A 23,380-nucleotide genomic window follows, 5' to 3' on the forward strand; every position below is an offset into this window, starting at 1 on the left:
GCCTGGAAATGCAAATAAATAGGTAGTACTACAGGTTAAAAGTTTTACATCTAGGTAAATCTTTGATTCTATAATAAGCCTTTACCACATGGTTCAATTGTGCAAGTCCCACGGAAAGAGGTTCCCATAATCGGGAGAAGGCAGGGGAAAGAGGGAAGATGCCCATGGAAAGGCAATGCCACACTATTTTAGAGAGAAACATTCTTTGTTAGAATTTTTCCTTTCTTTTGTACTAGCCAACATGTAGACCTTTCTAACTGAGATTACAAGAGAATTAAACTACATTGACAGAGCATGCATGATGCGACCTGCAAGGCAAGTTACCACAATTAACATACAGCAACAATCTTCGACCAACCTAAAGCTCTGTGTAGGTCATCACAAGTGCATGCACTGCTGAAGTGTCAGTGGACAGATTAACACTGCTGTTCCAGGATGTTGGGAGTTGGGGAACCAAAATCCTCTACACTCTGGATGGAGATCACCAAAAAAGATTGCAGTGTTACTGTGGTTCCCTACAGGAGTGGACTCAAGTGGATAAGAATGTATAAAAGACTGTTGAGTCCATCTAAACATGCCCAAAGCAGGCAATTTTATAGTATCATCAGCGATAGGTACTTTGCAGCACGGCAGAGCTGTGAAACCTTTTTAAATGACCACCCTTCATACAATTAGCCTTGCAGGAAGTTGGATACAACCACCAAATCAATGCGCTTTGTGACTTTGATACCATCTTCAGGTAGTTGTAAGTCAGGCTCAGCAGTACCAGGAAGATACAACAAACGCCGTGAAACCAGCAGCTAATGCAGTTTTTTCAATGATGTATCACCCACACAGGAGTAGGTTAAGGCTCGTAGTGGCTACCTATTGTTTAATGTGTAGGATAGTTGACTCAGGTGGTACATCCAATAGCAGGCATGTATTTCCTTTGCAATAACAAGAATCAAGTGTTGGACTGGGATGGTGAAAAAGCACACAAACAGAGTCAAACTGGAGTCAAACTACACATTACTCTTGGGTAATTGATCAACTGGAGGTAAAACAAACGTAGAGACAAGCTGTCAAGGACAGTTATTAAGGATCAATGAGAGAAGCATTCAACCAGACAACTAGGGAAATCCTCACTCTTTGATAGAAGTACTCATTGAGAAAGCATATGCAGTATGGGGAGATGCTCAGCATAAAAGGCAAGCTAAGGAAATGGCGTTCCATCATGACGTGACAAAAAGAAAGGACCAAGGAACAATTACAGCCTATCTAAGGGTAAAGAAATAAAATGTAACTTAAAATACATAAAAAGACACCACGTAGCCAAGGCAAGGACGGCAATACACTACTGACAGTACTACATTTAGTTTTTAAATGTTTCTGGTAAAATCGATTAGACCGTCCCCACATGCTTTAATGGAGCAGGGCATAAGAGTGATGAATATTTAGTTCAATGACTACAATAGTTACCTTGTGGCAGAAAAATGTATATAAAGATCCATTCTGCATTTCCTGGCTATGACACTAGTAAAGAAGGAATACTTGAGAAATAATATCATAAACGTTCGCAACTCTCTAACAGGAGGCACATTTGGTATAAACTTTGAAACCGAGGATCACTGGCATGGGCCTGGGAGAGACCAATAGTGGAAGACCATTGGTCACAATGATGGTACACGAAAGTGGGGTCTGTGTAGAGGGACAAAGAAGGTGTCTATGGCGAGCTAGAAATCAGCATGTTAAAAGGATGTTTATAAAATGAATGGGTTCAATATGTGCGTATCGGGCGGTTCAAGGCCCGCAACGTTTATCTGTTTCCTGTCCAGTGGTTCTGGTGTGTGGGCTCAGTCCCCCAGCATTCATTTGGTCAGAGAAGGAGGGGTAAAACGCAGAAGCTACTTAACTACCAAGGAACTTCAGCAATGTGGAAAGAGTGCGAGTCACATCTGGGCCCAAGGTGGACCCATCAGCGCCCAGAGGAGGCCGGGCTGGGCCACCCTCTTTAGCTCATAAGGTCAACGGAGCCCAGTATTTACTATAGTAGCATACTCACGGATGTCAACGGTTCCTAAAGGGTAAAAGGAAGCGGAGGACAGCCACTCCAGTTGGAGACACAATTACCACTATCAAATCCTTTCTGGTGGGGGTGGAGTGTCATTACGAAGGAAACAGAATTGATTGAAAGGAGTCTTTCCTTGGAAACTTTTAGAAGCAACCATGGTCTACCTAAGTCCAAGGGCTTGTTGGGTGAATGTGCCACTTTGACTGCGTCCACGTTTAACCAGACGTCCCCATTAAAAGTCATGACCTGGAATATTGTTTGGTTAAAAACCAAAACGAAAAAGGATGATGCAAGGTGGCTGGAAATTCTTGGGGGGAAGGAGGGGTGTCACATTGTGGCTATGCAAGAAACATGGGACACTGAAAATTACTGTCATACAGCTGGCTTCTCCTCCTTCGAAGCTACTTTGCCATCGCTCGTGGGGTGTGCAACAGGTGGCCTTCTAATTTTAGTCTACCTCAAGATCCCCTTTACTCCTGCCTTGGTGGTAAACTCGAATTAGTAATACATTTGTTGGCATCATAGTTGGTATTCAAGAGTAATCCATCCTTGTTGATGGTAAACTTTTACAATTCTTTGGACAGGAGCATACTGATAAAGCACATCTTATTTAAAAAAAAAATTGGGAAAGTTATGGGGAGAAAAGGTCCTTGTATTATCAGGTAATAATTCTTGGTGTTTTTAACGTACAACTGTGTCAACTGTGTCAACGAGGTAGTGTTATAGTAAAAGGGTCTATTAATTGAAGCTCCTCTCTAATACACTTTGAACACTCAGAGCAAGGTGACCTCCTGGAGGATATTTTGGCAAGCAGGAACCTGTACTGTATTGGGCAGTTCGGGGAAAGGTGTAGGTATTCCCTCATTCACTGGTAGGGGTTGTCATTCAACCATTGATTTTATTATTCTATCAGCATCCCTGGTTTCCCTGGCCAAGTTCCTGAGAGCATCCTGGAATAATGTTAGTGATCATAACCACATTGTGTTGGAACTGGACTGGACACTAGATGTGGATGGTAATGCGGGGAAAGTCTTTCTAATAGTGACATTAGCACTAACGATCAAGCATGAAAATTGAAATAGGACAAGGTGATCCCGGAGATATTCTTAGAAAACCTTTACACGGTGAATGCGGCGAACACTGCCCTGTGTTCAGAGAGTAGCATGCAAGATAACGTGTTCCTTTATGCCTTTAATAGATTATGTGATCAGATCTCCTCGAATCTTCTGTCCCGAGGTAGACATAGTAACAGCAAGGAGGACAAGTGGTTCGATAGTAACTGTTGCACGACACACAGGAATCAGATGGCTACCCTGAAGCAAAGGCCCAAGGATGAGGATAAGATTAGAGTTTGAAGGAAAGCGTATTAGCATGCGACTTTGTTGCCAAAAAAAAAAAAAGAAAAAGAAAGCAAGGAGTAAGTCTGGCAGCAGTTTTTGCAGCCCAGTGTTTTAACTAATAATGCTAAATTCTGGGACATGGTAAAAATACAATTTTTCTGGAGATCTGGAAACCAGAGGCTGGGCTGCAACATAGTTCCTGATAGGTTGGTCACTCATTTCGAGGGAATGTATAGCGTGGGGGTGAGAAGGATCTTGTCTCACCCCTGACTTTTAGTGTAGTAGTGTGTATTGCTATCTCTGCCGCAGCTGGGGGACATCACCGGGCCCAAACGGTGTATGATCTTATCTAGACCTACGACCACGTTAACAGATCCAAGCTTTGTCCCCCGTCAGATCTGGGCACAGAGACTAAGCTAGTGCCCTTTCTATATAGTCTACATTCTTACCTCTCAGCCTCGATGAGGTACAATGAGGATGGTAGTTTGTCTGTCCCTTGGGCGGGGGTGGTCCATAGGGGGTAAGACAGGGGTGCATTTTGGCACCACTGCTGTTTACCCTAAATATTAACAAATGGGGCGATGGGATTTCAGCTGCATTTAGGGATATTCCTAGAACTAGTTCTGAACTAATCCCAGCATTATTCTTTGCAGATGATACAGTACTGATTGCACGGGCCTCAGTGGGCCTTCAAGGTCTCTTGGAGGCTTTTATTGATTTTATGGATTCATTAAATCTTTCAACCAATTATGCTAAATCATACTATGATGTCTGGTCACCTGACGGCTGCTGGGAATAAGTTCTTTGGTAAAGGTTTAGAATTATCCAAAGTAGTTACTTTCACTTATTTGTGTGTACATTTTGACGATCAAGGGTCTTGTATTCCACAAAAATCCCTAAAAAAGAATATTCTAATGAGAGTAATGGGTACAACAATGAATTTTGCTAAGAGACTAGGGGCTAAACAAGTGTGGGCCTTGTAGCAAGAAAAACTCATCCCAATGGCAAGCTATGCGTGTGATGTGTGGGGGTACAAAGATACCAGAGTGAGCCAAATGGTAGAAAATAATTTTTTACGTAGGATCATAGCGGTTTCCCGTTGTTTATGAGTCATCAGAAAGAAGGCCTGGGATACGTTACTGATCTTATGTTAATGTCAATCCAGTACTTGTATAGCGCACAAATCACCCCCGAAGGGGTATCTCGGCGTTGTGGCCATTGGGAAGATTAAGCGAGGTATTGCCCAGAGTCGCATGGTGCTGGGCAGACCCCTGCCGCCGGAGCCAGGGGTCGAACTGTGATACCCAGCGTCCTACGCCCTGGCCGCAGTGCCACACCTCTACCCTATTGCCTTGGCTCCCGTCATACGGTGCCATAGTATGTGCACTAATTCTACGCTCTCACTTAACCAGCTTGTGATTGAGGATTGCAGATCACTTGATGGAGCACTTCGTATCCCTTAGCTTAGTTTAGATACGTCAAGAGTATGCTGCAGAGTGTGGGCTGCCTAGAATTATTCACTGATCCTAGACCATTACAGGCAAGGGATTTGCTGGAGCTAAAACAAAACCTATTTCTCTCTCAGAGGATGATGGAAAGAGAGAAAAGGGAACTTCTTAAACCCACAGTGGGACAATATATTCTATTGGCAACTTGCTAAGGGGGTGAACCATACTTGACTATTGTTAACAATGCACATCATTGTTTTTTTATTGACTAGGTTCAGGCTTAATTTAATACATTATTTTTTCATTGTTCCGAAAGGGTTTCTCAAATTGGAAGAGCTGTAACCATGTCCCTATGATAATATCTCTGAGGAAGATTCTATGCACTTTTATTTTTTTGTGACTTATCAGATATTAAGACACAGATTCATCATTCCCTTGATAAGAGACAGTCAATTTGTACAAGCGAACCCATTTTTAAAATTTTATTTACAAATACTCCCGTCCCTTTTGGTCTGTTTTGGGGTTGCAAGTTTCTTTTCTGGTGCCCTTAAACTTAGGAAAAAGTTATTTACCGATTAGGGAGTCTTAATTTAATGAGCTGTCACATTTCCTGTATTTAGTGATTGTACTGTGAATTTATATTTTTACAGATGTATTGTATCTTTTATATATATATATATATCTATTCATATATATGGTTTTATTGGTTTATCGCATTTATATGGGTCTGATCTATCGAATAACATATTACTAACTGACTGGGTTCAAAACTCCAGTACTGTTTCACTAGCATAATGTTATGAATTATATTATTGGGATTGGTTGGATTTGTGTAGATTTGAACTATTAGACAATCCTTCGATGAGGATGGTAAGCAGTGTTACAAAACATATTGATACATTTACCAGCTTTGAGTTTCAAAGCTTTATTTATTTCATTTATAAAATTTTATATAGCGCAAACATGACCCGAGCGAGTATTCAGAGCACTTTACAGGTGATTCGTAGAAAGTAACATGTAAGAAAAAGAAGTAGAAACTGTGAAAAACAAGTGACAAAAAATTAAAATAAATTTAACTAAGGAAAACAATAAACATATGGGAGTAACAAGAGTTCAGGATAATGCAATTAGGGTAGCATTTTTTTCATAAGAAGCGATTTCACTTCTTTTTTCAATGATACAGTAGAAGGGATCAGTCTGATTTCATGTGGTAGGAAGTTCCGAATTTTCAGGGCAATGCCTGAGAAGGCTCTGTGGCAAGTTTTCTTGTTATACAATTTCTGTGGTTTTAGCAGCAAGGTTCCGTAACTCCTAGAGCATTGCCTCCGCCAGATGATTCAAATTTTCTTGCTAAGTATTTTGGTGTTTTCGTAGTGTATTGTTTTGAGAGTCATGTAAGCAAGCTGTACTTGTATTCTTGCCTCATAGGGTAGCTGGTTCAGGGATTTTAGATCTGGGGAGAGGTTTTTTTTTTTAGTTCCAGTGCAAAGTCTGGCAGCATCATTAAGCGAGGCCCTTAGAGGCGTTCGTGATGGAGCAAGTATTTGCATGTAAGCAACTTGCTGGATGAATCCTCTCATAAAAATCATAATAAAGTACTAATAAATGTTTGATATACTAATTTACACGAAATTCGTACACAATGTTGGAAACGCGGTAGCTTGCCTATGTGTTTACTAACCAGTAACCTGAAGAAACTAAAATGGCCACTAAAAAAACGCGAGAATTGAATTGCGCATGCGCCAATTGCATGATGTCAAAAGGCTTGGAGGGAAATTCTGCGCACTAACACCAAAATGGCCGCTTCAGAACTCACATGCTAAGCATCTGCTCTGCTTGAAACTAAATTGTATTTTATACTAAGTACTAATGCATAAAGAATTATTTTTATTAAATAGGATTAGTGTAGAAATGAGTGGTATACAGTGAAACCATTTTATTTGAATCTAACGTCTTGTTGACTCCTCTGTTAGTTCTTAATTGGGACTAAAATGTGAAACGAGGCTAAAACCACGTGGGTTGTGCGCATAGTCCCATTAGAAATAACTCTGGAGTCGTGATCTCAAGTCTTGGAACTCGTTCAAGGAATACATTTACTCATAGTCCGAAAGATGATGGAACATCCAGAAGACTCAATGAACAAATGTATAAATGTTATACACTGTTTAAAAAGTAATATGAAAACGGGTGGGAATAAAGTCTGGGTGAAACAAATTAATGGGCGGGAACATAAGACAATGCTCTTAAGAAAAAGTAATCCAGTTAGTATGGTGTGATGATCATCCTCTTGGCTTGTACAATCAGAATTCACAAGTTACACAAGTTGAAACATTTGGGGGTGGAACATGCCATCAAAAGGTATAACTGGGGTAGTAAGTATAATGAGGTAGGCTGATCACTGCCAGAACACGGAGAGAGAGAATTTCTGTCCGAATGCTGAACAATTACCTGGAAGCAGACTTAGAATTTTCTACAATTAAATTTAGGAACTAGATTTGCAGAAGAACATCGAGGAGGCGAGGGACCTAGGAACGAGATTTGCAGAAGAATCCCAAGGAGGGAACTATTATCAGAGAGCGGTTTGACGCTGGGGTTAAATCCAGAAGAGGTGACCTGTCCTGTCATAATCCTGTCCTGAACCTGTTATTACCAAGAGGCCCAAAACTCTTAGCCAGAGGAGTCTGATCTTGTACCAGGTAAATACAATCTGTGTATAATGCCAATGTGCCTTTTCTCTCTATCCTCTTTTTCCTGTGGTATTCGTCATTAATTATATAGTCTAATTAAGGTAACCGAATCTTAACTCTTTAGAATGATGAGTTAACACTGTAATTTGCATTTCATTCACCAAACATTTCAGATAAAACTTTAAATTTAAACTGAGTCTGTGGTTATTTTAATGAATAAAGCAGATGTATAAATACTGTGATTAATTATCTAACTAAATCAACTAAGATAGAACTGTGTGTAAGGAAGAGCTTAGTAACTAAAAAGGTTCAATTTGTTAGCAAAAACGGACATATAGTAAAAAGAACTAAGTTGATCTCCAGCGCGGTTTCATCGACCGGATATTGTAATTTAAAGTCGTCATGAAGGAGGAAAGGAATTAATACCCTTAGAATATTCATTTGGTAGTTTGCTCCAATGGTGGCAGCTCCAGCATTTTAAAATACATGCTTAATATTATCCCCAGAGATTGTGCTGAATCAATAATGTGAGGAGAACAGCTTCAGCCATAAATCAATCTTGGGTTTGTGGTTGGGTGGGCCGATGAGGAGGCATTCCGTTTTGATAGTGTTTAGTAGGAGATGTTTATGCGTTAGCCAGTTTTGAGTATTTTATAGAATTGTGTTGATGGACTAGGTGCCCTCGGGGGGGGGGAGAATTTCAAATACAGTTTGGTGTCGTCTGCGTACATGTGATTTAAATGTTGGAGGCTGTCCAGTATTATGCTAGAGGCTTCATGAAGAGATTGAAGAGAGTATGAGAAAGAGAGCACCCTAGTGGAACCACTAAGATGACCGATGATACGAAGGACAGGGATTGGTTCACCTTAACTCTTTGGGATCTGTTGTGGAGGATTGAAGTAAACCAGTTTAGTATGGTTCCTGACCGACCCATCCTAGGTTTAAGTAAATCTAGTAAACTATTATATTTGACAGTATCAAACGCAGACGATAGGTCAAGGAGGATTAGAAAGCATGATTCTGCTACACCGCCCCCCCTCCCCCGCCCCCCCCCCCCCCCCAGGACGCCTCCTCCTGGTCTTTTTCCCCTGTTTTCAGTTATCTCCCATGTATATCCTCTGCACCATGTAAATATAATTTTCAATAACAATTTACTGTAATAAAAAAGAAAGCATGATTCATATGGATCCAGCATTGTCAAGTTTGCAATGTAATTGTTTCTGTTTACTATCTTTAGCGGTCTGTTGAATTACTCTTACCTACGAGGAAAGGTTGCAATTTTTTTTCATGGAAATAAGGCTGCTTTTAGCACTGAAATACTCTTCTGCTGAGGAAGAACTGTGCTCTTATATTACTGTACGGACTTGCTGAGCAAAAATCCTCACCCAGGATGTCTACACCTTACACTAAAGAAACGGGTAATATTACAAACCTTTTTTCGAGTTTTATATAGCGCGCACTCGATTGAAAGGTACCAGGTATCGGAGTGCTTTACAGGCGTACCAGTTGCGGTACAGATGGACACAACCGTTGCATTTTTTTTGGCTTTTTAGGTATTGCAATATTTCCACCACCTTGTAACAACTACATAAAATGAGAAAGTGGAGCAAACTTAACCACCTATTTTTTATGCAAGTTAAGGGAGTTACAGCTGAAACTTGGCAGTATCTGATGGGCCTTCCGTACACGTCAAATGTTTTTTTTATTGATAATCTGCACCAACTAGACGCTGGTGTCTCGTAAAATGCTGTAAGCCTTGCGGCCTGTAGGCAGTCTCCCACTCCTCACTGCCTCATCTTTTCCACGTGGCCTCGCTGTTAAGGACAGCAGCACACTTCGCCTGCTTGTAGTGCCTGCCCTTATTATCCACATCAAGCATCATAGGGTCTTCTTTAACTTGATCAAAAGAGTCTCAAGATGTGACTTCCCATATTTTCATCAGTCACATTGACAAAGCATTTTAGATTCATCCCACTTTAACAAGTGTGGTCCATCTGTTCTACTTAACACTGTAATGGGTTGTTCACCTAACGGTGGCAGCTCTACTCTGTTCGCACTAGTATTGATGATCAGTATGTGAATGCCGAATTTGTGCCATCTTGCCCTCTACTCAAATGGGCCCTTTCAGAGGTGCCCTCTAGCCAGCCTGGTTAAAGAACACATTTGTGAAACCTAGTCACGTTTTTTGTTACTACTTTCAAAAGATGCAATCCATGTCCATGAACTTTCATAGGCACTGCGCAATTCTGCATAAATCTATTTTTGCGGGCTTGACACATTGCAGTAGCATGTACAACTTTGACGTCCTGCATGCATCCAGTAACTTTAAAAATAAAGACAGCAAGTATTCCCTCCTGAGAGTGAGTTTGTGGAATTGCACTACATTGTCAATAACCACCTGCCACAAACTCAAAAGGTAAATGGGGCAATGGAACTATTGATCTCATAGTGGAAATGGTGACTGTGCTGCTTGCTTTTGATGGGCAAAACAAGGTAATGCAGTATTTTCTGCCTGCTCCACTGCTTTTTCCACTGCTTTGTCCTAAGACTCGACAGAACACAGCACAGAGGCAACAGCGTACCTCAGTCCTGAATCTATCTTTGACTCATGTTACAACGTGTAGGTCAAACTGTTGACCTGCAAGTCACCCAGGATGTCAGCGGTGTCATCGGACATTATTTGTACTTTACTCTTAGTACTTAGCATGTGGTCCAAATACAGGAGCTAGGCAGTACTTATTTTGAGCCGGTGGTTTCCAGTGCTCAGCATCAGCATTTAATTCTCAACAGCTGTACTTATGACAGTTCACCACGTGGGGGCACGGTTTGCCTAATTTTGAGATGAGCACAAAACACACTACTTAATACAATGTTCATTAAAATGTGACCTATACTAGTCTTATAGTATAGAGTGGCCTGAATTGTCACGCTTGTAGAAGAAGGTTACTCGTTACGCTGGTACTGTTGGCAGTACTGGCAAGGGCAATGGGTAATGGGTGTGCAAGCTCCAGAAGCTTGCTGTGAAGGGCCCTGGCACTCAACTTTTTACAAATTAAGCACTGGAGCTAGGTGAAGTAAAAAGCACATGTCCCATGAATCCTCAGACTCACACACTCCTGTACATCCTTAACCTTGTACGTGCGCCCAACAGTATCCAAAATATTTTGGCAACACATGATAAATCATCATAAATTTTATCTCTGTAGTTTCCTCAGGAGATCAGAAAGCATTTTTTAATTTCTTAGCTAATACTTAATCCATTACGCAAATTTTGTTTTGTGTTGGGATTGGCCAATCTTGTTTTTCTTTCTCCTTCAATCCGATTTACTGTATTTGAATGATATCCATTCAGTTAAGGAGCATCTTGAAGAACAAAGCACAGATGTTCTGTCACTTACCACGGATAATTCAATTTAGTGAAGACAGAAGGCTAACCAATGTACTTAATTCGACAATGAATAATCTGTTAATAAAATATGTTTAGAACTTTTTCTTAAAAATATTTTTATTCAAAATATAGGCGCTCATAAAAATGACATCGTACATATCTGTTAATGGCATGCGAACATACATGCAGCAGATAAATACAGACATATGAATATGAACATCATGAATCCACAGAAACAGACCGAGATTTAAAGTTGAACCTCAGGGCTGCAATAAGACATCCTGAGTATCCCACACTTGCCCTCTATACCTCCTCTACGCCCCCATATCTTTTCCCATTTCCTAGGGCACCCCCTGCTCTTGTAAATCACTCTTTCCGCCCTTTTACACAAGTCCAGGTCATGTTCCCACTCTTCCACAGTCGGCAGTAGGTCACTACCCCATAATCGGGCTATATTTCTCTTGGCGACCATGCTCGCCAGCGCCAGCCCGATCTTGTCCGATTTCGGCCAGGTGACGTCGTTCGTCACTCCTAGGATATGCCATCTAGCCTCCATCAGAACTTCCGCCTCAATCACTTCGGACATTTTGGCCACTAGGTTATACCAATACGCCCGGATTCTGGCGCAGTCCCATAAAATGTGGAAAAAGGAGCCCTCCTCTCCACACCCTCGCAGACAGAACCTAGAGGCAGCATACCCAATGCGAAATTGTGTAGGGGAGGGGGAATGTAGGAGCGGAGTAGGATGCGCAACTGGACCAATCTAAACCTTGCTCGGATTGCTACTTCCCTAGGGCTCTGCAATGCCTCTCGCCAGTCATCCTCCTCTAACAACCCCACATCAGAATCCCACTTTTCTCGGGTCGGTTCCATGGGATCAGGAATGTTATTACTGAGCTTCTTGTATGTGAGGGAGATGGCCTTATCTAGCATTGGGTCCAGCAGCAATCTGTCTTCAAGCGGGGCATATTCTGGTAGCCGATCCCCCTTCTGGAGATGTCGCAGGATGGCATGTCGGACTTGTCGGTAATGTAGTAACTCCCCCCTCCCGTCTGAAATTGCTCCTGCAGGGCAGAGAATTCTAGCACGTCTCCTCTTTTCCAGAGGTCGCCTAGCACATCAATGCCAATCAGGCTCCATCTGCCCAGGCCCTTCAGTTTCGACACCTCTGGAAGGTAGTCCCCCACCCACAGCGAAGTGTGTGTCGTGAGTTTCACCTCCCAGCCCAACAATTTGGATGCCTTCCTCCAAGCTCCTACCACGGAAGCCGTCTGGGGCAGCGGGGGCAGTCTACGCCTACCCTTACGATAGAGTGTATCCAAGTATGTACCACTCCCCAGAACCATGCGGTCCACTCTGTATGCTGGCTCTTCCATCTGGGCGAACACCCACCCGTTAACATTCGCCAGATGAGCCGCCCAATAGTAGAGTCTGATATCCGGGTCAGCCAGCACCCCCTCGAACACCCCTCTCTAAAGCTTCCTCAGTGCGATTCTAGGGCAACCACCTCCCCAAAGCAATGCGTGGATCTCCGAATCTATCACCCGTTCAATCCTCTCCGGGACTACGAAGGGGGCACTCTGCAACACATAAAGGAGACGGGGGAGGGCCATCATCTTAAGGAGGGCAGCTCTTCCCATCAGGGAGAGCGGGAGAGTCCTCCAATGCGCCACGTCAGCATGTAGGCGCTCTATCTGGGTCTGTATATTCAAACGTGTGAAATCCGTCTCGGATGTTGTAATCCAGATATCGGAAGGAGTCTTTCCAGACCAGTCCTTTCACAAACCCCACCCAGGTCCAGGGGAGGCCCCGAAAACCGATGACCGAGGGATTTATCCCAATTAATACGGTACCCAGAGTATTCCCCGAACGTCCGCAAGAGGGTCATCACACGCGGAATGGAGATAGTCGGCTCCTGTACATACAGTAGCACATCATTCGCGTATAGCAAGATACGCTCCTGGTATTCCTGTGGGGCATGAAGCCCAACTGATCCGGATGGATCAGGGATTGGATTACCGCTCCCAGTCGAGTGGCCAGAACCTTTCCAAGGACCTTGGTTTCAAAGTTAAGGAGGGAGATGGGTCTATAGGAGCTACATAGATCCTGTGGTTTGCCCAATTTATGTATTACGACTATCGTTGCTGACCTCAGGTCCCTCAGGAGCAACCCGTCCTCCCTGGCGGTGTTAAACATGTGTAGCATGTGAGGGGCAATCCATCCCGACACATTCCGAAACACCTCTGCGGGGCACCCATTAGGGCCCGGTGCCTCCCCTGCTTGCAAATCACTCATGGCCGCCTCTACCTTCTCCACTGTAATATCAGAATCTAAGCGGTCCCTATCCTCTGGCGTTAATACTGAGAGGGGGTTGTCACTTAAAAAGGCAGTGCACTCCAACTCCTGCTTCTCGGTATGCGGACGATAGACTGAATCATAGTATTGTACAAACAACTCTGCTATTCCCGTTCCGGTTTCTCTTGTGGCCCCATCGTCCTGCCTAATGCCTGGGACCCAATTACGATCCCTATCTCTCTTCTCGAGCCAGGCTATCATCCTATTCGTTTTGTCCCCCAGATCGTATACCCGGCGCTGTGTTTCGAGAGCGTGCTATCGAGCCTGGTCAGACAAGATGTCCCTTAATACTTTTTCTTTAAGGCGTAGAATATGTCCAATGTTCATCTGCTGATCCTGTGTCCCCACCCTATCACTCTCCAGGGCCTGAATCTCCGTTTTCAAATCAACGACCTGGGCCTGCTTCTCCTTCCTTCTCTACCCAATTTCAGCCTGTACAAAATCCCTCGCCACGGTTTTGAATGCCTCCCAGATGATACCAGGGGAACTAACAGAGCCCACATTCTCATCAAAGTAGATATCCACTCAGTCTCCGAACCGTTCCTGGAATTCCTCGTCTTTAAATAGATAAGCATCTAACCGAGGAGGAGTGGACCAATCTCGCTTGGGACCCCTCATCTGCACTTCCACCGGGGAGTGGTCAGATATCCCTCTGGCTTTGTGACAACTATTTTGAAAAAGCCCCATATGTCCCACCTGCGTGAGGAGGTAATCAATTCTGGACCCTGATCCATGTGACGCTGATATGTGCGTGTATTGTCAAAGGTGAGGGTTGTGCGCCCTCCAGAGCTTCGCTAAACCCAGCGCATGGACAAACTCCCCAAGCTGGCTTCCCCCCCCCCCCGATCCGGTGGGGGCCCGACCAGTCCGCCTCCCGCACCATCACATCGTTCATATCACCTCCCAATAACAGGATTCCATCTGGCAGCTCCAGGAGCAGTTTCCCTAGGTCCGGAAATATGGTGCCGTTCAACCTGGGCGGGACGTATACTGAACAGAGATTGACCGTGGAACCCTCCCACCGTCCGGAGAGTGCTACATAACGTCCCAGGGGGTTAAGCTACCTGCATGGTAGCCAGGGACGGCTCCGCAGCCCCGGAACCTCCAGGGTGACCCGCCTCGGTCTCTCCAGGCTGTGCCGTATAATTGTCCATAGTATTCGTCTGTGTGGTGGTAGATTTCTTGGGACGCATTGTGGTCCTCGTGGTGGTCCTCTTCCCAGTCCCTCACCCCAGCTCCTATGCCTCACCGGGCGGCCAAAGCAACAACGACCGGCGGTGTACTAGGTTTCTGCCACAGGGCCAGGTCATGCACCGCCTTCGCAATTTCACCAAGAGCGCCAGGCCTCAGACTCTCCCGCACACTCCTCTGCTGCTGCACGTGGCACTCCTCCACCTGGAGTGGTGTGGCTCACTGGTTAGAGGCGGCAGACCTGGGAGCAGAGGACAGCCCGGGACCAGGGTTCAATCCCCGACGCGGCAGGGTCTTGGACTAGGGTCAACGGACTCGATAATTCTCGCCTCGGTGCCTACTCTAACTAGGGATCACACTCGGCAACTCTGGGAATTAGCTTGCCTCATCTCCACAACGGCCCCCCACATACGCCGGGGATGCCTGGTTTCACCTTGGAGATACCCAGTAGGGACCATCTCACAGGGGAAAGCCAGGACGGGTTCCCCGGCGGTCTACAGCGCAGAGCTACTCCTTCGGGAGTCGATTCTAGCGCTTTAGAAACCCACAATCAATAAGCAATTGCCCACCACCACCGGCCCTCCTCCTCTCTTTCTCACCGGAGCCAGCAGGGAGGCACAGTGATGATCGTCCGGCCGGTCCTCAGGCAGCCACCAGGCAGACCAGGTGTGTTATCGGTAAAGATGGGCCCACTGTAGTGCTCTACGCCCGGTAGTGCTGCCGCCACCAATTCCTGTCGTGCACCTGGGGGCCCAGAGCAGAGCCTATGTCAGCCCGAGGGTCAGAGCCTGGCCCCTCCGTGGGGCAGATAGCAGCCGGGCGGGCCCTTGTGCCCCCCGGCGTCCGAATTCCGCTCCCCCGGGAGCACGGGCACCGGCGCGCTCCTGACCTAGTCGGCCCGCGCCGTCACTGGAGGCCGGTGCTTTCGGCCGCAGTTAGGCCCCCACAGGCCTCAAATCCGCCGGTCGGCACCACTCAGCTGCCCGGCAAGCGGCAGAGAAGATGAGCGTACCACCCGACTCCGGAGCCTCCCGCGTGTCGGGGGACGCTAACGGGTGAATGCTGCCTCAGGATATATGGCTGGATTTTTGGGGTATTCAGTGTGTCCCCGGACGCGCTCTGGCGATACGCGGCCATCTCGATCGCCGCCAGGCCAGGCCCCCCCAGAACTTTTTAAATGCAGGGGAGGGTGCTTGAATGATGGACTTTCATGGGATAAATCAGTTTCTAAGGACTTGGTACACTGGAGACTTGACCAGGAGCCATATGCAGAAAATGCAACTAACAAATATCTACAGTTTTAAGCAGGTGGTGTCGCTATGCGAGCAAGATCTGCTTCTGCTAAACACACTGTGGAAACAACTTTTCTCTCTTTGTCAAGTTTCGAAATGGAAAAAAAATCTGAGTCTGGTGTGCAAACACTAAGGAGATTGTGATAAAGCAAACAAACTTTGGACTACTATCAGGGTAAACACATTTGTTCAACACCCTTGTAGCACGGATCTATAAAGAGACAGTGGTTACAAAACCACTATAGATTAAAATACTTCAAATAACGCCAAATGTAATCCCAATACACCTTTTTAAAAGATCGAAACTGCCCTCCCTTAAAAAGTCAATTTTTTTTATCTTTGAGGCATAACCTACCAAAAATATAGAAATACATGTGTTTAAATGGGCAGGTGGGCCGAAATAGCACGAAATAAAGGAAAGAAATCTAGAAATTGGATCAACAAAAACAGTAAGAGGGAGCACAATTTTGGTGATAGTACAAAACCGGCTTGAAGAAGCTATAGTAAATTTCAAGCCGCTACGAGTGGACAATAAACACAAAATGATGAGGCCATAATCTTGGCAGCACAAGATGATACTGTCCGACATATTGATACTAGGATATGGTACCAAGCTAAAAACAACTGAACTACTCTCTGTATTCAAAACATTGTGTTGAAAGTTGTAAAATACCCATGCAATCATAACCCAATTAATTTTTATGAAACCAAACACAAACTGCATGAAGGTATGCCATTAAGATAATCATTTACATCTAGCTGGTCTAAATCAATAATCAACAAATTTGCCTCTCATTAATTCTGATTGAATAAGATTGCACAAAAAATAATTCGGTTAGATCACAGATGATATAGTCTAAGTGATGAGAAAATATATGTTGATGGGAGTACATAGAAAGATGGTAAATCGTTTCTTGTCTGAGCAAACGCCATAAAAAAGAGCAGTAGGCTCATCGTTAGTACGCTCAAGAATCAGTCTGGTGGCTATTACTATGATGCAGGATAGAAATGTAGTTGTGTGTCGCGATCAAGAGTACTCAATTGGGTGAATAAAGATAAAAGTTACATTATCCTAACATTTGAATGGGATCGTTTTTGACTATCAGGCCAACATCTCCTAGTTTGGAATATTAGCACATTAATAAAGCAGAATGACCTGAGGCTATTGGAGAACGATTGAACACTAATTCTACAACATCTGAACCTCAGAGCGAACCTAACACTGAAATAAAGGTTGTTAGCTGCAATTTTTGTGTTACGAAGAGATCTATGGATGATTTCTAATTAAGTTGAAACACTGACAACTACAACACCAGACTGTATCTTTACAAAATGGATTACCATCCAATGGGCCATTTAACCCCATTTGCTTGAACAACAACTGGTTCAGGTTTCACAGTATTTGTATGTAGACAATGCTCACATATTTTCTTAGCGCTTCCAACTAGGACTGCACCATCTGCCTATTGAATGAACGGTCTTCTCTGCACCAATTTGCAATGTATTTAGTTCTAAATCAATAATTTACAAGTGATTGTCAAATAGAAATTCCATTCATAATAAGGTTGTAACCATGGATGTATGCTTATTCAAGAAATAAACAAATGAATGGTTTTCAGTTCAGAGGATGGCTTAGTTCGAAATCCCTTTCATGGTGCGACGAGTGAAACCTAGGCACCCACTGTTGAGCAGCATTCAGCTGAATCTGTGAGGACTGTGCTGTTTCAGCACTTTACCTTCAGTATCATTAGTCCGACAATATACAGGAAAAAAATGGGGGTACTATTGTAAGACACTTAATTACCAGCTCACAAAATTAGGTGGGGCTTCAACACACAGTATGAAAGCAGACAACAAAACAAGCATCGCCATAAACATGGTATCAATTATCAGCAATTACCAAATTGCTCAATGTGGAGACAGAAGAACAAAAACCAACATTCAGTGCAATTGTAAAGTTTTGCATGAGGAGAAATTTCAAGATTATGGAACGAGATCTCAAAGTAAGATTCATAGGCCACAAAAATAAGTTGTGTGTAAAAGGGGCACCACGTGAACTTGAAAAATAAGCAGTCTTTGACACACTTCAGGTAACTTTGTACTTCAGTCCAACTTGACAGATTAATCTTAAATAACACTGTGGCTAGACTGTAGAACAAGGTTCACGTCAGCAAGGGTGTGTATACAAAAGGCACTGTGGAGGCATTACCAAACATCTATATGTTTTACTCACATTATGTAGTGCTAATGCTCCATTCCAACAACCTCAGACTGCATACCTAGATGTACCCATTAATAAATGGTAAGAATAGGACTACATATCAGGATCAGTATAAGCAAGTTTGCTTTTCATGTCTAAATGCCATTTTGCCACCACCCAATGTCAGTAGCCTGCTTTGAAGAGCAATCATGCAACCCCAGGCTGTGGTGACCTATGTCACCTGACAGTATTGTCTGATCTAAACCAAACTTTGGACAACAACATAACTACCTTTCAGAACTGCGAGTCATAAACAGCGTAACTAGCTTTACTATGGTTAGAATAATGCCTGCACATTGATTTACTTCAGAACTATGCCTTAGCAGCCTTATCAAGAATCATTATTCTACAGTGGCAATATAATCCAGGCGATCTAGGACTCAATACAGACTCACTCGCTGGTCACACTAATATAAAAATATTAAATTGTGTAATAGTGTGCCATCTGAAGTGTTCTGATTTAAAATTATTCTACTAACAGTGCTCAATGTATTGTTTGTACACTGCCTGACTGTGGTCAATAGACTGGCTACTGGCTACTGTCCAATTAATTTTATATGAATAATTGTTGGTTGGGTTGAGTCTTACAGCCAGATTGTTAAGCCTTTGCTAATTGATGCAAAAATTCCAAATAATTGTACCCTATTAAATGCTCTGTTGACACGCTACATGTAGTAGACTGGCAGTTACGTCACGCCTAATAATCAGTGAGGTCTTTGTGACCTCTCCGCCATCCTGGCTTAACAAACCAAAGTATAATAGCGCTAGTTCTTATGGCAACTACACTTTTGAACATTGTTCGAAATGTAAATTACTGAAATCAAAGAAGAGTGAACACAGGATGAAATACATTAAAGGTATCAAATATCTGGGATACTACATTGATGATAAATTAGCGTTAAAAGACCAGAAAAATGATCTAACACAAAGAGCTGGAGCCTTAATTTTTGCATTTAGTACACTGTCAAAAAAATTGGAAGGCCCATCTTTTAAACCATTACTATCTGTTATCGCCAGCAAAGCACTTCCCACCTTAGCTTATGCAAGTGTAGCAATGCATGGTAAGGATTCCGCTCTTTCAACCAATTTAATCACCAAAATCTACAAGAGGGTCTTTCAACTTCCCAGCTCCGCTTCACCAGCGCAAATGCGCTTAGAATTTGGCCTTATGAATGAGACAGTGGGAAGGCTGTATACATGTATTAAGGTATGGTACCGGATTAAGATGAATGCCATCGATAATAATCTAAACAAATTTCTATGGCAGGAATTTGAAACAAAAAAAATCTGAAGCAAACAGATTTGTGTCCAGCGCATTGGAATTAACATGCATTGCTGAGCTTTGGGATAAAAATTTGCCATTTAACTCATTCAAACAGGCAATAAATAAAGCCGCCAAGTTTCATTCATTGATAACTGATAAAGAAATCTTTTCCCATAGCTCTCACGCTTGGGCCGTGATCAACAGCTATAAATCACTTACTCCGTCGTCTTACTTGGCTTCTACTTATTCAGTCTTTATTAAAAAAAGGTTGATGGCCCTAAGATTTTGGAAAATATCCAACGTTGGCAGATGAGCCCGCCTGGAAACAACTACCATCCGTTGCCTGCCCGCTCTCCGGTCACATCAAGGAAGACTTAATTCACATTACATGTCATTGTAAGAAGCTGAATCAAGAGCGAATGCTCTTTTTAAAGAACTGCTTTCTGGTTAAGAGACTGCTCACATGCAGGACAGCGGTCATTTGCTGTTTGGATTCAATGGACCCACAAATAAATTGTAAAATGATAAAATTCCTGCTTGCTTTTGAAAAACGCCTGAAAGCAATTTAATATTTTAAAATGTATCTTGTTTCAGGTTTCCTTATTCTTTGACATTTAAAGTTTTATATTTTTTTGGATTTTATCTTGTTGTAATTTAATTTTGGATTTTTTCTTTTATGCAATTTTATCCCTAAATAGTGGTTTGTGAACTGAACAGGAAACTTGTTATGGTTTTAATTAACTAAACAATAAAGACTAAATTCACTTGGAAAAAAAATTTCATTAAAGTCTCAGTGTTAAAATATTCCAAATTAAATTGAAACATCATTTTATATGCACAAACCTAAACCCATGCACATTAGTTGGTCATGCCCGACAATGACACATTCTCAGGAGCAAGTACTATGATTAAATAAACTACATTTTACATTGCTCTTGCATTACCTTGGTTGTCAAACATGCACATGGGCCCATCTCTCTGGTAGTTGGCCACCCGAGTTTTATACGGGCAGTTTACAGGTATCTGCAGATAATTTGCCCCCAACCGATGTCTGTGAGTATCCGGATAAGAGAAAAGACGGCCCTAAAACAAAACATAATTCTCATCATAAATTGTACAACAAAAATAGGAAATGAATGTTTCATTTTGTGAAACTCCCAATTATGCTTAATAACAGGAGACTTGGAGAAGAGATCATACATCCTGTAGAAGTAGGTATAAAACATAGGTCAACATAGCCAACTATTGGAATAGATGCCAAGAGCAATATGAAAAAAGATTATGACTGTTAGTGCCTGGAATCAGCTAGGATAAGTGCAAGCAATTGGTAGGGTGGTACATGAGGTACAGTATTTCACTTGAGTTAGCTGGTGAGGATAAGAGCAACATCAATATACTTCATATTAGCTAGCTAGTGGCAAGTGTGACATTGGAAGCACACCAAGCCCAGAGCTTATAAACCATGTCACCATAACATATATAATATATTATTAATGGATACTAAAAGACTGCCACATAATGCACTTGGCGTGATATAGGCTTGATAAAGAAACCAACCTGAATAACACCGACGGCTGGGAAGATTCGTAATTTAGAAGGTAGTGTTTCAATTTGTTGTTACTGATAGAGCAATATCATCTGATGGAGATTTCAGATTTTTCTGTATTATTGATGAGGCGCAATAGTTGAGTCCATTTTAGTAAAAAAAAAAAAATTAAAAAGTAAAACATCCTTGGAGTCCAGGTTTATACCTGAAATCTAGTTAAGAAAGGGAATTTGCTTTATTTGCATTTGTTCTCAACTGAGACATTATAAAATGCCTGCCGTTCTGTTCTCAGCTTCGGTAGAGGTCTCTTAGGAGGGTCCTTCTGTAGCGTTTGTTTTTAATGACAGGACCGCATTTTATGAATGTGGCACACTGACCTAGTCTGTGCCACGGTGCACCTTAAACTGTCCGCACCTGGCACAGACCACAACAGTATGCTCTATTACAGTTAATGCTCTAGCTAGGCTAATTTGTGTCTATCGAGGGTCGGCGCATTACTGAAAGGCAGACCAGCTGTTTGAAGCTGCCATCACTTTGAAGGAGGCTACAGCGAAGCCTATACAGGAGGACCGAGATTGCTTAGAAAATGAATGAAGTGAATATAAAGAAGCAAAATGTACAACTGTAAATGGGAAGGAATTTCATTTGAAATTGGAGGCTAAAAATTTAGTTTTGTATCCGCACATGGATTCATAGTAGCAGTGCAAGAGCGTCAAACAGAGGTACTAGTACATCTGCTTGTAAATTAAATTAAATATTTCACAGTTTGTATGTTTCATCGTTGCTTGTTTTCTATTTTCCGTATTGTTTTGAGGTTCAAATGATCAAAAATGCTTAGGCCGGGTCCTTGGCTTCCAATAGTGATGCAGATGGAGGACCACAGGTACCAGAAATGATTATGTGAAGGACCATAGAAGTCAAAAAGTTAAGAACAACTGCCATAAGGAATCAGCAATAGGTAGGATGTCCTTGGCGTGACTAGTGAATATGTACATACATTTGTCCATTAATAACTTAAGACAATCCATGTCAAATAATGTATGACTGGCCTGGAAGCAGAATACTTTTTATAGATCAAACAAAAATATATTTAATTAGCAGGAAGGCAAAAAAAGTACTCAGTGCCTCTAGTAATCACACAATGAAGAACAATGAAATGGATTGTCCGCCCCAGACAGTGCAGATTTGAGTGGGTGCACACGCCTATTGCACCTCGAGGCACTATGTAGAATACCTCTCCAGGCAAAATGATAAGGTGCTTCAAGCAGATGTAAATGCTCTATGTCAAATACAGTGCACTAATTCAAGGAGGACAAAACAAAACTTTGTTTTTAACAAGGTTTATAGTTTACAACTCTACTATGATCTTCTCATGTGTTAAATATGATTAAAATGCTTTCACTTCTCACCAGAGTACACACAAAAGTGACGGAGTGCTTAAAGGAAGCTCAGCCACTGGTAATTACTCGTGCCGCCTGCCAAATCTCATTATTTTGCAAACCTATGTCACCTCAGTTTGGACCCAGCAATATGCAAATCATATTTGACCCTGCTACAGTCAAAACAGTCCAGTACAACCTACCAAGCAAAGTGTGCCCTGAACCGAAATGCAAGTAACCCAGGACCAGTTTCGCCCTAGTTATGGGCTCATAAATCGGTTACCGCTTGGTTCCAGTTACTTAGTGTGCACAGGACCCACGTCTGCGAATATCCGTCCCACTTAAGGTGATCCAATTAAGTATACAAAGCAGTGATATATATGATATATTTTTGTAAAGTGCGCAAATGCTTGCAGCCATCTCTGCTATCCGCTGGTAACCATCAGAATACATCACATGCCCAGACTAGCACATTATTAACTGGAAAACAACCAAGTTTTTGGTGCCTACCAAAAATGTAGCAGGTTAGTCTGAGATTTTATATGTAAAGGAAGGCTGTACCAAAGTTTAGCAGTACAAAAAATCCAACTTTTGCCACCCCAAGATGTGCATTTAAATTTAGGTACCACCCCCACCCCATTTTTAGTAAAGGTAGATCGAAGAGTCCTATTGGGACTGTACCACTTGAAACTACGTATTCAAGTATTCTGAGCCATCCTCAGGAAGTGCCTTATGGCCAATATAAAGGGACTCAATAGCAGTCATTTTCTGAACTATAACCAGTGAAGCTTAGATAGTCCCAAGTTCCAGTTTCCAACGCATTGTCTAGGAGTACATGAGCTGGTGCATTTTGAAGGCACTAAAGTTTATTTAGCAGTTACTGCTGGATACTCATATTTACGGATAGAACGAGGGTACCTGTTGCCGTTTACTAACGGTCAAAGAGGATGCAGAAAAGCATTTTTTTTACAGCTATCAAAGAATGGAAAGAGTATCAGGTGATTGAGTTGACTTGATCTGGGAAGGTCACCTTGTCATCAGACATAATACCAAAGTTCTTTACTGTTTTTGACTGGCGTTGACAGAGTACCTAAGCCCTGTGGTCAACAAATGGGAAACCAGAAGCAATTATAGTTACCAAACAGAAGAGCCTCTGTCTTTCCAGTGTTTGAGATCATTG

At 42.7% G+C, this 23,380-nt stretch overlaps 1 protein-coding gene across 1 annotated transcript in view; it reads right to left on the reverse strand.

Moving 5' to 3' along the window:
• Positions 1-23,380, reverse strand: part of LOC144826011 (catalase) — a 234,292-nt gene that overhangs the window by 39,328 nt on the left and 171,584 nt on the right. The window contains exon 9 of the mRNA XM_078684250.1: positions 20,220-20,358. Within this exon, the coding sequence (XP_078540376.1) occupies positions 20,220-20,358 (139 nt within the window). The remainder of the gene's footprint in view (positions 1-20,219; positions 20,359-23,380) is intronic.

This window comes from Lissotriton helveticus, chromosome 3_2, assembly GCF_964261635.1.
Source record: "Lissotriton helveticus chromosome 3_2, aLisHel1.1, whole genome shotgun sequence".
In the NCBI taxonomy this organism is placed as follows: domain Eukaryota; kingdom Metazoa; phylum Chordata; class Amphibia; order Caudata; family Salamandridae; genus Lissotriton; species Lissotriton helveticus.